Below are 14,868 nucleotides of genomic sequence, written 5' to 3' on the forward strand. Positions count from 1 at the left end.
AGAACCTCTTGGCTCTGAGGCTGCTGAGGCCCTGGCCCACGCTGCCCACAGAAGCTGTGGCTGCCCCATCCCTGGCAGTGTTCCAGGCCAGCTTGGATGGGGCTTGGAGCAACCTGGCCTAGTGGAAGGTGTCCCTGCCCTCGGCAGCAGGGTTGGAACAAGATGATGTTTAAGGAGCCTTCCAAGCCCAAGCCCTTGTGTGATTCTGTGATCACAGGGCCTGGGGACAGCTGGCCTTGATTTCTGATGAGAACCACTTCAGCCCTGTAAGTTTGGTTGAGTTCAAGGAGACTCTTGACGAGCCCACATTCCCAGTGCATGAGATTTACCAATGCTCTGGGTCTGGCTGAGATCAACAAAGTCTTGCACCATCCAGATTCTGCAATATTGCATTTTATTGAAGCAACAGCAAACCAGTTTCTGGCTTGCCCCTCATAAATGCACTGACTATAGAGCATTAATAGGTGTCACGAGGGATAGTGACACTAAGTAGGTATACTGTATATATGTATATACAATATCTTGTAAATTCTATATTGTTAGTGTTTAAATAGAATTACCTTTTAAAATATTGATCATTATTTTTATCATGATGTAATAATTAGATATTTTGTGTCTTTGATATTATTTATACTGGTATATGTTTTTGTTTTATTATATTTACTATTATAGATGATTATCAATAAACTTTATAATATATAATATGTCTACTCTATGTCTTTATATCTATGAAATAAAAATCTAGATTTTTATGGATGCAAAGTTTCAGGTCAGCGCCAACCGAGTTGGTCCAATGCTGACCTAAAGGTGTCCCTCTGGGGACAAGGACAGTCACCGTCCCGTGACCGATCGCGGGCAAGCAGCGCCCATTGTTCCTCTCGGTCTTTTTTTCCCTGTTTTTTTTTCCTTTTTCTATCCCACATTCCTGCTTCTTTTACACTCTGATTTTTGGCCCTTCCCAAAGGCCAGGAACAGTTGCATGCTACCGGTGGGGTTTGGTGACTTTGGCCATGCACGTAAGGCATGTGCTCTCTTCATGCGCGTTCTCGGGAGTGGGAAGTTCACGCGCAAGAGGAGCTCAATGTGGATCTGTGTGACCTTTTTTGGAAAAGGAAATGATACAGGGAGGTAGAATAAACCCTCCCGTGGCCCTCCACCTGCTGAGGCAGCAGGAGAGGCCGTGGGGCCTCTGCCAGAGTCTTTGCACGCATCCTCTTCTCCTTAAAGGAGCAGATTCGTAACCCAGCTTGTTCTGTGCAGTGAAGGGGAGTGAGGCCAACGGCGCTAGAGAGGTGCCGGGGCTCTTCTGGGCCTCAGGGAAACATCACGGCGCCGAGAGGCCTCTGCTTCACTCCGGACGTCACTCTGTACTTGGGCCTTGCTGGAGCCAGGGGCCACATAGGTGAGAGGCCCAGCTCCTGTTTTTCTCAACCAGCCCCGTCAATTCTTCGCTGACTTCCAGCAAGTCTGCAGCACATCTGGCGTTCAGCGCAGTGACCGAGCACTGGAGCACATTGCCCAGAGGTTGTGGAGTCTCCCTCGCCGGAGATAGTCAAGAGCCCTCCGAACGCAATGCTTTGCAATGCACAGCAGGAAGGGCCTGCTGGAGCAGCCCTGGACAAGATGATCTCACCGGTGGTCCTTTCAAATGGGAACTCGTCTGGGATCCTGAGATCGGCATCTTTGCACAAGGGGAAGCTCTCAGAGGGAAAATGGACCCTAAGACAGAGCTGGGGGCAGTCACAGTCCAGGTGGTAATGGGACTCTCTCTCACAAGGCCCCTGGCCACGGCCTCTTCAGCCTCATCGGCTTGGACTCCCCGAGCGTGCTTTTGCTCTGGAGGACAGGTGTGGCAGCAATTCCCAGGGCCGACTGAGCAGTGCCTTCTCCATGTTCTGCACGCTCAGGTCTGTGTCAGCTCCTCCCTGAGGACTAGATTCTGCACACAGACCCCAGAGAACACAAAAAGGAATGGCAGTATTTGCTCTTGCGTGCTCCCCGAGCCGCGTAGCCAACCTGGTCATCACTGGATGCAGTGCTGAGGAGACTGTTGGGACGACACTGCTGCTGCTGCTGTCGATGGCAGAGTGCTGCTGCACAGCGCTTTCCCTTCCCTCTCTGTATCCCACACTCTCCCCTCTTTTCCCCTGTACTATCAGGTGGTTCTCTGCTGCCAGCTGCCAGTCCCACAAGCACAGCATCAAGCAGGCAAACCTCTTTCAAGGATCATTTTTGAGGATTCTTCTTAACCACTTTCGCAGGTCCATATACTCGCTCATCGCCTGTGAATGGGCAGCCGGATCCATCACCATGTGATGGAAGAGATTGCACGTCCTGGCCATTTGCACCTCTGGGGGCAAACTGATCTCCCCAGGGAGCCTCTGGTTGCCCAAAATAAAGTGGTTGAGGCATCTCACTTCCACGCTTAAGCGCAGGCTCTCGCTGATATCCACCAGTCGCCTCACGAAATTTCTCCTGCGCCACCGTGACACAGGTATGATGTTCAGGAGGTGCATAACAATGGTCTTTGTGGTGTAGGTGGAAATGCCTAAGCCCAGCTGAAGACGGGTGAAGAACTGCAGGCATTTGAGGTGCAAGCTGTCAGGGGGGGCCAGCCTGGCAATGTACTTGAAGAACTTCACCTCTGCCACAGCGTAGGTCTCAGGCCACGTTGTGCTTGGGGTGCAGGCCTGTCTAGGCTGGCTGCTCACAAAGACGTCCGAGTCGCCTTGCCGCACCCCGAAGAGCACCTCAATCCGGAAGCTTTCTCTGCCCTTGGTCACCTGGAATTGGCAGGAGCGTTTGGAGGGCAGCAGCACTAAACGCCAGGCGTGCGACTGAGGCAAAGCTGGCCAGACGGCTCTCACCAGCTGGTAGAACCAGCGGGCTGTTTTCTGCACATCGAGGTAGGCGCCGGTGCACAGGGTGTGAAGGAGGCTGGGATCCTGATTCCTCCTCAGCTCCTCCTCGGGGTGGTGCAGGAAGCACAGCATCTTCTCACCCTGCTGCTCCCTCGTGCAGGTGCACTCCAGCTGCACACGGACACGGAAGTTCCTCACGTGCCTCTGCCCCTCAGTGTCCAGCTCCAGGTGGAAGGTGTGCCCTCGGGGAGGAGTCATGGGCACGAGCACGCGGTACACAACATCCTGCTCGCGGGGACTCCAACCTTCAAAGGCACTGCCCACCCCAATGGCTCGTTGCAGGACCGGGTAGAAACTGCCAGACAAGACGTGGCCAAAGTAAATTGTGAAATTGGTCATCAGTTCAGTTGTCCACTCACAGCCGTTCTGCAGGTCCTGTACAGGCCACTGTATGCGCTCCATTAAAATCCTTCCTCTGTTATCTTCAATATCACGCTGTCCTCCTTCGGCTTCACGTGCATCATTATTGTTGTTTTCTGCATTTGCAGCCGCAATGACAACTTCATTTCCAGCACCATCTTCGTTTGCAGCACCACCGCCGACTTCCTCTACGTTGCCATCATCATTGTTGTCTTCCTCCCGATTCGCATCATTGTTGTCTTCCTCTTCATTTCCAACAGCTTCTTCTTCGTTTGCATCCACATTTCTCACTTCCTCTTCATTTCCAACAGCTTCTTCTTCATTTGCATCCACATTTCTCACTTCCTCCTCATTTGCACCATTATTTTCTTCTTCAGGCTCCTCTCTCCTCAGGCTCCTTTCCCTCCAGATAAACCATAGGGCCGAGAGAAGGAGCAGGAGCCCAGCAACGGCCCAAACCTGCCAGTGTTGCAAGGCAGACCAGAGCAGCTCTCGCCAGGCCCCTCCCCTCTGCTTCAGGGTGAGCTGATCCACTTCCCATTCCAGAAGAGTCTTCTCCACTTCCTGGCTTATCGCACGTGCTTCCATGCGCAGACGCATCGCCTCGTCCAATCCATCACCCACGGGCTGCAGGTACTGGACTAGGCTTTGCAAGAGCAAGAACCACAATACCAAGGGACCCATGGTCTGCAGGAGGATGGAGAGAAGGCCTTGAGTGGGGTGGGGAGGGAGGCAGCCGGCAGTGGGGGCAGCAGGGACGGGAATGACAGGGGCCTGGGGCCAGGAAGGACAGGGCCCCAGACAGCTGGCAGGCAGCAAGGCCTGTCCCGCTGCCCCAGCAGCAGCAGCAGCAGCAGCAGCAGCACCGTGCCTGCCCAAGGCTCTCCCGTGAGGGGCTGTCCCTGCCCTGTGCAGGCGGAGAACCCTCCCCCGGGTGCAGCGTTTCTGCCCCAGCCCTTGTCCCCAGCCCAGCCTCCCCGCCACGTGTGCACTCACCGCTTGCCCAAGCAATACAGGGCCAGCGTTACCTGCTGGGGCCTTTGATAGCTGCCCCCATTGTGACACATCGCCCGTGATGTCACAGGAGCCACAGCACATCACAGCCAGGCCAGCCCCACCCTTTGTGCCCAGCCCAGCTCAGCCACTCAGAGTGGCCCTGGTGAACTGCTTAAGGCTGCTTTTGAGTGAATCTTCTTCTAAGAACTTCCCTTGGTCTTTCCTTTGTCTTTCTTATCAGCTGCCCTCCATTGCCAGTCTCATAGATACCCATGTTGGAAGGCACCCTCGAGGATCATTGAGTCTAAGCCTTGACTCCACACTGGTTCAGCCACACTTAAATCTCTGAGTTGTCGAGGTTGAAAAAGACCCTGAAGATCGCACAGTCCAACTGCAAACTTAACGCTGCCTACTCCACCAATCAGCCAGCTCCCCAAATGCCACATCCACACAACGTTTAAACCTTTCTGAGGTGCTGACTCAGCCATTTCCCTGGGCAGCCTGTTTGCAAGCTTGAGACCCTCTTTATTGAAGGAATATTTCCTAGAGATCCAATCTAAAGCTCCCGTGGTGCAACTTGAGGTCATTTCCTCTGCTCACATTGCTTGTTCCCTGGGCTAATAGAATGACCCCCACCTAGCTACAACCTCCCTTCAGGGACCACCTGCACTGTGTCAGGAGCTTGGGCTGTGAAAGCAGCTCCTCGCAGAAGAGAGAAAGGTGATGCTTTTGCACTGGCATTCCTGTGATCCAGTGGGACCAAACGGGTTGTCGCTGGGCAGGAGAGTTTCAGGCTGCCAGGAAGCGTTTCCACGTGAGGAGAACCTTTCTGCCAAATACATCAACCAAGGGAAGCCACGCCCTTCCAAGCAGAAGGGAAAAAATCAGAATTTTCCTTGTAGAAAATGGAAAGGTTTGGAGTGCAAGTCAGTGCTGGAATGTGCCCGCATGTCCGTGTGGGTTTTGCTAAGCTGCAAGGCCAGACGGGGAAGATGGGATCCCTGCACCCAAAGGTTACGCTGCAGCCAAAAAGGGTATTAAGTAAAAGAATGAAAGTTGTTGGTTCTGTCCTCTGTTTGCTGTTATCTGTGGCTTGGGTTTGTTCCGGTGGATCTGTTGGCTGTTGCTGAGTGCTGGGAGAGGGGCAGGGCTGAAGAGCTGACCGAAAAAGGAGGGCGGATGAGAGGGGAGGGGACAGAAAAGTAAGCGGTGCTTAGAGAATGGAAGTTCCTGAGAAGCCGTCCCATGGGAAACGGGACAGGGACCTCCCCCGGCTGCGAAAGGGTAGGAAAAGCAGCAGTTTTGTTGGAGGGGGTGTGTGCTCGGCTCAGCTGACTCGTTACAAATAACCAGTTTGCTCTTGCTTCCAAGAATTTGTCCGCACTCCAATGCATCGGAAAGTAACGAGTGGAAGGCTAGAGAAGAACGCTGCCTGTGCTCCTGATCCCTTCAACACTCAGCGCAAGGAGCTTGAGTGTGGGCCGGCTTCTCCTTGAGGACGCGTCCGTCCGTGCTGGCTGAAGCCCCGTCTCCCTTCTGGCTGGGTTCCCCTTGCAGAGCCTCAGCCCCGTTGTGTCCGGGCCCCTGGGGAGGTGGGAGAGTGCCAGGGGAGAGGTGCGCGCCGTGTAAGCATTGCCCCTGTCTGGTGCCCCTGGGGAGGTGCGTGCGGTGCCGGCGGTGCCCCTGTCCCTTATGTCGCCGTGTTCAGGTGGGCGCGGAGAGGACGGGGGCTCCTGCCTGCCCCGCGTCCTGTCTGCCTGTGGGGCCTGTGCCAGGGCAGCCGGGCTGTGACTGCAGCCGTGTGTCCCCCTCTCGCTGTGCCCGGCACTGCCGGCCCTGCTCCCGGAGCCCTGTCCCCGGGCAGAGCCGTTCCCTCGCCGGGCGCAGCCCCATGGGGGGCTCCCCATGCTGCGGCCTGGCCTGGCCCCAGAGCAGGAAGGCCCCTGCGGGTGGCACCGGGCTGGCGGCGTGTCCCCAGCCGGCTGCGCCCGGGCAGCGGCCTCAGCCGTGCGGGATGCAGAGCTGCGGGAGCCCACGGCTCTGTGCCGGCCGCACACCGGAGCTCCCAGCTCCAGCTGGCAGCGCCTCAGCGCCCTGTGCCCTCCCACCCCGACAGCCGCGCCAGGCCCTGCTTGCTGCCCTCATGGTGCCACTCGTGGCCCCAGTGCTCTCCAAGGGCTTCTCCGGGGGCACCTTCCTGCGGCCTTTCCGTCCCCGCACGAGGCCCACCAGCAACCCGCAGAGGGGCTGTTTCCAAGGGCCTGCAGGCCCAGCACCAGGGGCAGAGGCTTCCCGCTGACAGAGGGAGGGGTTAGGCTGGACATGTGGAAGAACCTCTTGGCTCTGAAGCTGCTGAGGCCCTGGCCCACGCTGCCCACAGAAGCTGTGGCTGCCCCATCCCTGGCAGTGTTCCAGGCCAGCTTGGATGGGGCTTGGAGCAACCTGGCCTAGTGGAAGGTGTCCCTGCCCTCGGCAGCAGGGTTGGAACAAGATGATGTTTAAGGAGCCTTCCAAGCCCAAGCCCTTGTGTGATTCTGTGATCACAGGACCTGGGGCCAGCTGGCCTTGATTTCTGATGAGAACCACTTCAGCCCTGTAAGTTTGGTTGAGTTCAAGGAGACTCTTGACGAGCCCACATTCCCAGTGCATGAGATTTACCAAGGCTCTGGGTCTGGCTGAGATCAACAAAGTCTTGCACCATCCAGATTCTGCAATATTGCATTTTATTGAAGCAACAGCAAACCAGTTTCTGGCTTGCCCCTCATAAATGCACTGACTATAGAGCATTAATAGGTGTCACAAGGAATAGTGACACTAAGTAGGTATACTGTATATATGTATATACAATATCTTGTAAATTCTATATTGTTAGTGTTTAAATAGAATTACCTTTTAAAATATTGATCATTATTTTTATCATGATGTAATAATTAGATATTTTGTGTCTTTGATATTATTTATACTGGTATATGCTTTTGTTTTATTATATTTACTATTATAGATGATTATCAATAAACTTATATAATATGTCTACTCTATGTCTTTATATCTATGAAATAAAAATCTAGATTTTTATGGATGCAAAGTTTCAGGTCAGCGCCAACCGAGTTGGTCCAATGCTGACCTAAAGGTGTCCCTCTGGGGACAAGGACAGTCACCGTCCCGTGACCGATCGCGGACAAGCAGCGCCCATTGTTCCTCTCGGTCTTTTTTTCCCTGTTTCTTTTTCCTTTTTCTATCCCACATTCCTGCTTCTTTTACACTCTGATTTTTGGCCCTTCCCAAAGGCCAGGAACAGTTGCATGCTACCGGTGGGGTTTGGTGACTTTGGCCATGCACGTCAGGCATGTGCTCTCTTCATGCGCGTTCTCGGGAGTGGGAAGTTCACGCGCAAGTGGAGCTCAATGTGGATCTGTGTGACCTTTTTTGGAAAAGAAAATGATACAGGGAGGTAGAATAAACCCTCGCATGGCCCTCCACCTGCTGAGGCAGCAGGAGAGGCCGTGGGGCCTCTGCCAGAGTCTTTGAACACATCCTCTTCTCCTTAAAGGAGCAGATTCGTAACCCAGCTTGTTCTGTGCAGTGAAGGGGAGTGAGGCCAACGGCGCTAGAGAGGTGCAGGGGCTCTTCTGGGCCTCAGGGAAACATCACGGCGCCGAGAGGCCTCTGCTTCACTCCGGACGTCACTCTGTACTTGGGCCTTGCTGGAGCCAGGGGCCACATAGGTGAGAGGCCCAGCTCCTGTTTTTCTCAACCAGCCCCGTCAATTCTTCGCTGACTTCCAGCAAGTCTGCAGCACATCTGGCGTTCAGCGCAGTGACCGAGCACTGGAGCACATTGCCCAGAGGTTGTGGAGTCTCCCTCGCTGGAGATAGTCAAGAGCCCTCCGAACGCAATGCTTTGCATTGCACAGCAGGAAGGGCCTGCTGGAGCAGCCCTGGACAAGATGATCTCACCGGTGGTCCTTTCAAATGGGAACTCGTCTGGGATCCTGAGATCGGCATCTTTGCACAAGGGGAAGCTCTCAGAGGGAAAATGGACCCTAAGACAGAGCTGGGGGCAGTCACAGTCCAGGTGGTAATGGGACTCTCTCTCACAAGGCCCCTGGCCACGGCCTCTTCAGCCTCATTGGCTTGGACTCCCCGAGCGTGCTTTTGCTCTAGAGGACAGGTGTGGCAGCAATTCCCAGGGCCGACTGAGCAGTGCCTTCTCCATGTTCTGCACGCTCAGGTCTGTGTCAGCTCCTCCCTGAGGACTAGATTCTGCACACAGACCCCAGAGAACACAAAAAGGAATGGCGGTATTTGCTCTTGCGTGCTCCCCGAGCCGCGTAGCCAACCTGGTCATCACTGGATGCAGTGCTGAGGAGACTGTTGGGACGACACTGCTGCTGCTGCTGTCGATGGCAGAGTGCTGCTGCACAGCGCTTTCCCTTCCCTCTCTGTATCCCACACTCTCCCCTCTTTTCCCCTGTACTATCAGGTGGTTCTCTGCTGCCAGCTGCCAGTCCCACAAGCACAGCTCTGTGCTTGAGCCCCGCTAAAAGTGGCCACAGGCCAGCACTCTTGCAGGCAGTGGCGCAGATTGAGGTAGGCCTCCATTGCCTGGGAGTGGGCAACCGGATCCTGCGCCAGGTAGCGGAGGAGGTTGAGTGGCTCAGCCATTCGTACGTCTGGGGGCAAACTGATCTCCTCTGGAAGCCTCTGGTTGCCCACAATGAAATGCACAAGGTGTTTCTCTTCCAGGGATAAGCGCAGCTGCTCCAGGATATCCGAGAGCTGAAGCACGAAATATCTCCTGTGCCACTGCGTCAGCGGTCCGGTGTTCAGCAGGCGCATGACGATGGTCTTCACGCAATAGATGGAGAAGTCCTTGCGCGGAAGAACACCGGCCAAGAGCTGCAGGCATTTGAGGTGTGAGCTGTCCTGGGGGGCCTGCCTGGCCATGTGCCCAAAGAACTTTGTCTCTGCCACGGCGTAGGTCTCAGGCCACATTGTGCTTGGGGTGTGGGCCCCTTGAGGCAGGCTGCTGACAAAGATGTCTGAGGTGCCTTGCCGCACCCCGAACAGCACCTTCACCCGGAAGCTTCCTTCGTCATTGGTCAGCCTGAGTTTGCAGGAGCGTTTGGAGGGCAGCAGCACTAAACGCCAACTGCGTGACTGGGGCAAACGCCGCCACTTTGCTCTCACCAGTTGGCAGAACCAGCGGGCAGTTTTCCGCACGTTGAGGTAGGCGCCGGTGCACAGGGTGTGAAGGAGGCTGGGCTGCCGAGTCCTCCTCCTAACCTCCTCGGGGTGGTGCAGGAAGCACAGCAGGTTCGCACCCTGCTGCTCCCTCGGGCAGCTGCACTCCAGCTGCACACGGACACGGAAGTTCCTGCCGGGCTTCTGCTCGTCAGTGTCACGCTCCAGGTGGAAGGTGTGCCCTTGGGGAGGAGTCATGGGCACAAGCACACGGTACACAACATCCTCCTCACGGGCCGTCCAACCTTCAAATTCACTGCCAAAACCAATGGCTCGTTGCAGGACCGGCAAGAAAGTGCCATTCAAGGCATGCCTGAGGACATTTATGTAGTTGTCCATCAGGGCCATTGTCCTCCTGCAGCCTGTCTGCAGGTCCTGTACAGGCAACTGTATACGCTCCTCTAGAAGCCATCTCAGATCATATTCCCATGTCTGGTCCCCTTCCTCTTCGTCTTCGTCTTTGTCTTCCTCTTCCTCCTTCTCCTTCTCCTCCTCCTCCTCCACACTGATCTGTGCCTGACGGCTTCTTTTCCTCCAGGTAAACCATAGGGCTGAGAGAAGGAGCAGGAGCCCAGCAATGGCCCAAACCTGCCAGTGCTGCAAGGCAGACCAGAGCAGCTCTCGCCAGGCCCCTCCCCTCTGCTTCAGGGTGAGCTGATCCACTTCCCATTCCAGAAGAGTCTTCTCCACTTCCTGGCTTATCGCACGTGCTTCCATGCGCAGACGCATCGCCTCGTCCAATCCATCACCCACGGGCTGCAGGTACTGGACTAGGCTTTGCAAGAGCAAGAACCACAATACCAAGGGACCCATGGTCTGCAGGAGGATGGAGAGAAGGCCTTGAGTGGGGCGGGGAGGGAGGCAGCCGGCAGTGGGGGCAGCAGGGACGGGAATGACAGGGGCCTGGGGCCAGGAAGGACAGGGCCCCAGACAGCTGGCAGGCAGCAAGGCCTGTCCCGCTGCCCCAGCAGCAGCAGCAGCAGCAGCAGCAGCAGCAGCACCGTGCCTGCCCAAGGCTCTCCCGTGAGGGGCTGTCCCTGCCCTGTGCAGGCGGAGAACCCTCCCCCGGGTGCAGCGTTTCTGCCCCAGCCCTTGTCCCCAGCCCAGCCTCCCCGCCACGTGTGCACTCACCGCTTGCCCAAGCAATACAGGGCCAGCGTTACCTGCTGGGGCCTTTGATAGCTGCCCCCATTGTGACACATCGCCCGTGATGTCACAGGAGCCACAGCACATCACAGCCAAGTGAGCCTTGCCTTTCGTCCCCACCCCCACTCAGCCACTCAGAGTGGCCTGAAGCAATCAAAGACCAGATATCCACAAAGTGCAGACCAAACTGCGGGTCACATAGGGGAAGGACTACAGGTGTTTCTGTGAGAACCTTCTAGAAGGGTTATAGCTGCAGCTTGAGAAGCTCTTCTGATGACATAATTTGCAGTGGAGTTGAAGATCTGACTGTGTTGGGTCCATGTATGTGGTACCTCAAAAGGGCCTCTGTACCTTCACTATTGTTTAGGAGGAGTGTCCACCCATCCTTGACTCCCTGGGGAGCAGGTGCCACATTCCTGAGCACACAGGACATGGAGCAGACACTGCTTTATCAGCACTGGAAATTGTTGCTGACCCTTCTTCAACAGCAAAAGCTCACTCTGGGAGTCAGATCCGAAGATGAAGAGGCCATGGCAAGGAGCCTGGAACTAGAGACTCCTGTTACCACACGGACACCGAATGCCCTCCCTTTCTGAGAGAGTCCAATCCCTCTAGGAGCTTCACCCTGTGCAAAGTGGCCAATAAATGGCATCTTGATCAAATGCTTTGTCTGTTGGGTGTCTGTGCCTCACTTTGGTGGGGAATCAGTACTCAGTGCTTGTGGTCGGTTGACCTTGGCTGGACAGAGAGAGAAAATAAGGACCAAAGACTTGGGTTGAGACAAGAACAGAAAGATTGCTCGGGCTCATCTTGGTGAAACATATTTTATTTTCCACCAATCAAATCAGAGTGGGATAATGAAAAATAAAACCAAACCTTAAAATATCTTTACCACACCTCTCCCTTCTTCCTGGGCTCAACTGATGACTCTTGCCAATGCTGTTGGCCAGGACACACAGCACTTGGGTAGTTCTCCATGCTGGGTTGCCTGACTCAGCAGCCCTTACCTCCTGAACACCAGAACTCTTATCTCAGCTGTCTACCAAAGGCAAGCGACCAACCTCAGAATTTTCTTCACTCATGGATGTCAGCCCATTTCCTTGACAGCTGATAGCTATCCACAGGAATTTGGCTTTGCAGACCTGAAATAACAAACTAGGAAGTGTGAGGGTCTCTGTTGAATCCAGCTTTAGCCTAAGTGTTTAATAATCTGGCATAAGATCACAGCATAAAAACCAAAATGACCCACGTTTGAAGACTGAATATTCTGACCAGTTATGAGGAATAGATATTTATAGGAGAACTGTAAGAAAGTGTAAAAAATACAGATCATTTAATGCTTTTAGCCCTAAGCACAACAGGAAGTACAACCACAATCATATGGTAATTCCCACAGAAACTGATAATATTTTCCATTAAACTGGAATTTATTTCAGGCTATGATCTGCTTAAGGACACAGAATGCATGATGCTGCAGCAAGATGCCATATGTACAAAAAGGAAATGGCTGAACTGTGGGTATGACTGGAGTGTGGAGGAGGAAAAGCAGGACTCAGTGTAAGAAAACCCTGTCCCACCACGTCATGTCACAGGCAGGAAATGCTCCCTGCCCTCAATTTCCACTGTATCTCAGTATGTGGGTTTCCCTGCAATGGACGTGGTAAATAATGCAGCTGGAAGAAGTCAGCATGGCTGACTGGTCCCTTAACTGTGTCATGGATCTCTCCTAGCTCAGGAACAAAAAGTAATAATAAACTGTCTTACCAGACACACCACCTCCATGTCTGCCAAGGCCATGACCAACCCACCTGAGCTTCCCTTCTGTCCTCCATGGCCCAGGATCCACCTCCAGCCCAAACCAGGGCTGTCAGTCCTTGTTCCAGTGGCACTGCAGGTTGCCCATTCCAGCTTGCCCAGCCCAGCCATGCATCCCAGCAAGCCAAGCCCAGCAGTAGAGCAACATCCCTGCCTGGCCTGGGCCCCACAGCCCTGCCTGGCTGAACGGCAGGATGACTTCCCAACTTGAACTCATCCTGTCTCATCCCTATGAACATGCTCCATGAACACTCTGCAGGGCTGGCTGAACCTGCTGAGAGCCTCCAGATCCCTGGATGGGGGGTGGTGGGACAGACAGACCATGGTGTTAGCACACCCAGCTCCCAGCTCCCGTGCCCTGAGAGAGCTGCCAGCCCTCACTGCACCTGGGCACAAGGTTTGCAGTGCCATGATAGCCACGTTCTGCCACCACCCTTGCCAGAAAACTACACCCCAACTCACCACAGCCTTGGGCAGCCCAGTGGATTTTGTTGCTGTAACTACAAGCCACAGGTTAGGTGGCAGTGGGGCAGTCCTGAGGGAACTGGACCAGCAGAAGTCCTATCAATTTTTGGGTTGTGGAGAAGCGTTCCACTTGGTAGCTGGATCTGTTGGTTTCCCACAACTGACAGCTACAGTAATGAGGCCTCACTTCCATTTCTTCAGTTCCTTCTTGAGAAACAAATGCCATTGAATAGGTCTGTCAGACCATATGGCCCAAGGTACTGGGGAACACAAGAGGAGAGCTGCTGCCAGCAGTAATTTGTTTTGACTAACAAGAAGGGTTCTATTACCTTGCCTGGCAGTGTTCAAGGCCAGGTTGGATGGGGCCCTGAGCACGGCCCCTCCTGATGTAGTGGCTTCCCTGCCCATAGCAGGGGGGTTGTAAGCAGATGATTTTTAAGGTCCTTTCCAACCCAAACCATTCTATGACTTCTTTGATTTCTATGGCAACTTGCACCTAGGTGGGATGTATTCATGATCTCCCAATGTATAAAGGTAATGGCTGCTGGTTCACCAGATACGGTGTCCCCATTTACCTTCCAAACGATCTAGACAGGTCATCACTCTGATTCTGAAGCAGGTGTGATGTGCCAGCATCAGCCCTTGGATGAGGGTGTTGTACCTACAGCAGCTCCCAGCACTTGGGAAGTGCTTAGTTTTCATAACTGGGGTGAGTGGTGTCAAGCTAACCCAGTACCCAGACCCCTGTGGGGGGAAACTGAGTCAATGATGGTGCCTTGCCTCCAGCCCCTGACACTCAGTGACTATAACAGGCAGTACAGCTCTAGCAGCCTCCACCAAGAACATGTTTTGCAGTTTTTAATCTAGGGAAAATGAGGAGAGGACAACAGTCACTGCTAATGGAAAATACCTTTATGAGGAATGGCTTCAAGTAAAGCATTTCACTGAGTGAATTCCCCCTTCTTTTCTTCCTCAAAGCAACTTATTTGCAAACATCCCAGAAGTGAAATGTGCTTTCTCTTCGTTGTTCCCTGTGGAAGTGTCAACCCACGTATGAACAAGATGCTGTGTGGTGGGATGCTCCTCTCACATACAAACAATCTGTAGCGGTTATTAAAGGTTATTAAAGATTCTTAGTATGAAAAAACAGGCTGAGAAAAGTTGATGTGTATTCCCTGTTCCAGAGCTAGAGAAAAACCAAAGTCACAAATTTTCCTTGCAATCAAAGGCTTCTGGAGATGCAGGCATGAATAGCAAACCAGCTATCTTGGAGAGGTGCTTAGAGGGAAACCCAACTTAGTATATATATACAGCTTGGAGGAGATAGCATAAGAAAGATGAGGTTTCTTGGCATCTTACCCACTCAATCAAACCACTGCAGCTGCCATCAATATTGAAATTCTCATGATATTCCATGAGTTTCATGTTTTTTCCATTTGTTTTCCCCTCAGATGAACTGAGGAAATAATCCACTTGTATTATCTTCACATCTGTTGTGAATGATGAGGACATGCTGCATTTGTACATGTAAAGGGATTGCTCTTATCTTTTGGGGCTGGGAGACTGAGAGACGCAAAAGGATGGAGCCATAGTTGCCTTTATTTTATAGAAATAATTTAAATCCAAGGAATAAGAACACCTTTGACGTGTAGCTTCAAAAGAAGTTAAAGGAAACAGGACACATCCTGTTTCTACAAACCCTTTTCCAGTAACCCTACGGAAAACCTTTAAACATGTAAGGGTATTTGAAGCTGCTTACCTTCATTCGTAGTTTTCCTGTTTTCCTCTAAGGTCAAACAGATTTATATGTGAAAGGACAACCTGCACTTGACAGAGTGAAGCCACGTGCTGCATCTTGTTTACACCAGTTCTGCAAAGCTAATCCCAGAGTCTCTGCCTTTTCTTGGTATTTTCAAACTCAA

The 14,868-nt window shown here is 53.2% G+C and overlaps 2 protein-coding genes across 2 annotated transcripts; both read right to left on the minus strand.

Moving 5' to 3' along the window:
- Positions 1–2,219: 2,219 nt before the first annotated feature.
- On the minus strand, positions 2,220–3,965 carry LOC138110920 (inositol 1,4,5-trisphosphate receptor-interacting protein-like 1). Its single transcript, XM_069016074.1, has one exon. The coding sequence runs from the start codon at positions 3,963–3,965 to the stop codon at positions 2,220–2,222; it is 1,746 nt and encodes a 581-aa protein (XP_068872175.1).
- Positions 3,966–8,816: 4,851 nt separating this feature from the next.
- LOC138110921 (inositol 1,4,5-trisphosphate receptor-interacting protein-like 1) lies at positions 8,817–10,333 on the minus strand. The gene is given in 2 exon segments (XM_069016075.1): positions 8,817–8,848; positions 8,851–10,333. Coding segments are annotated over 2 exon segments (1,515 nt in total).
- Positions 10,334–14,868: the final 4,535 nt, after the last annotated feature.

Source organism: Aphelocoma coerulescens, chromosome 5 (assembly GCF_041296385.1).
Source record: "Aphelocoma coerulescens isolate FSJ_1873_10779 chromosome 5, UR_Acoe_1.0, whole genome shotgun sequence".
NCBI classification, from domain to species: Eukaryota; Metazoa; Chordata; class Aves; order Passeriformes; family Corvidae; genus Aphelocoma; species Aphelocoma coerulescens.

Bases quoted from the DNA above. Each gene is read 5' to 3' on its own strand.
- LOC138110920 (XM_069016074.1), bottom strand. From the start codon at position 3,965: ATGGGTCCCTTGGTATTGTGGTTCTTGCTCTTGCAAAGCCTAGTCCAG.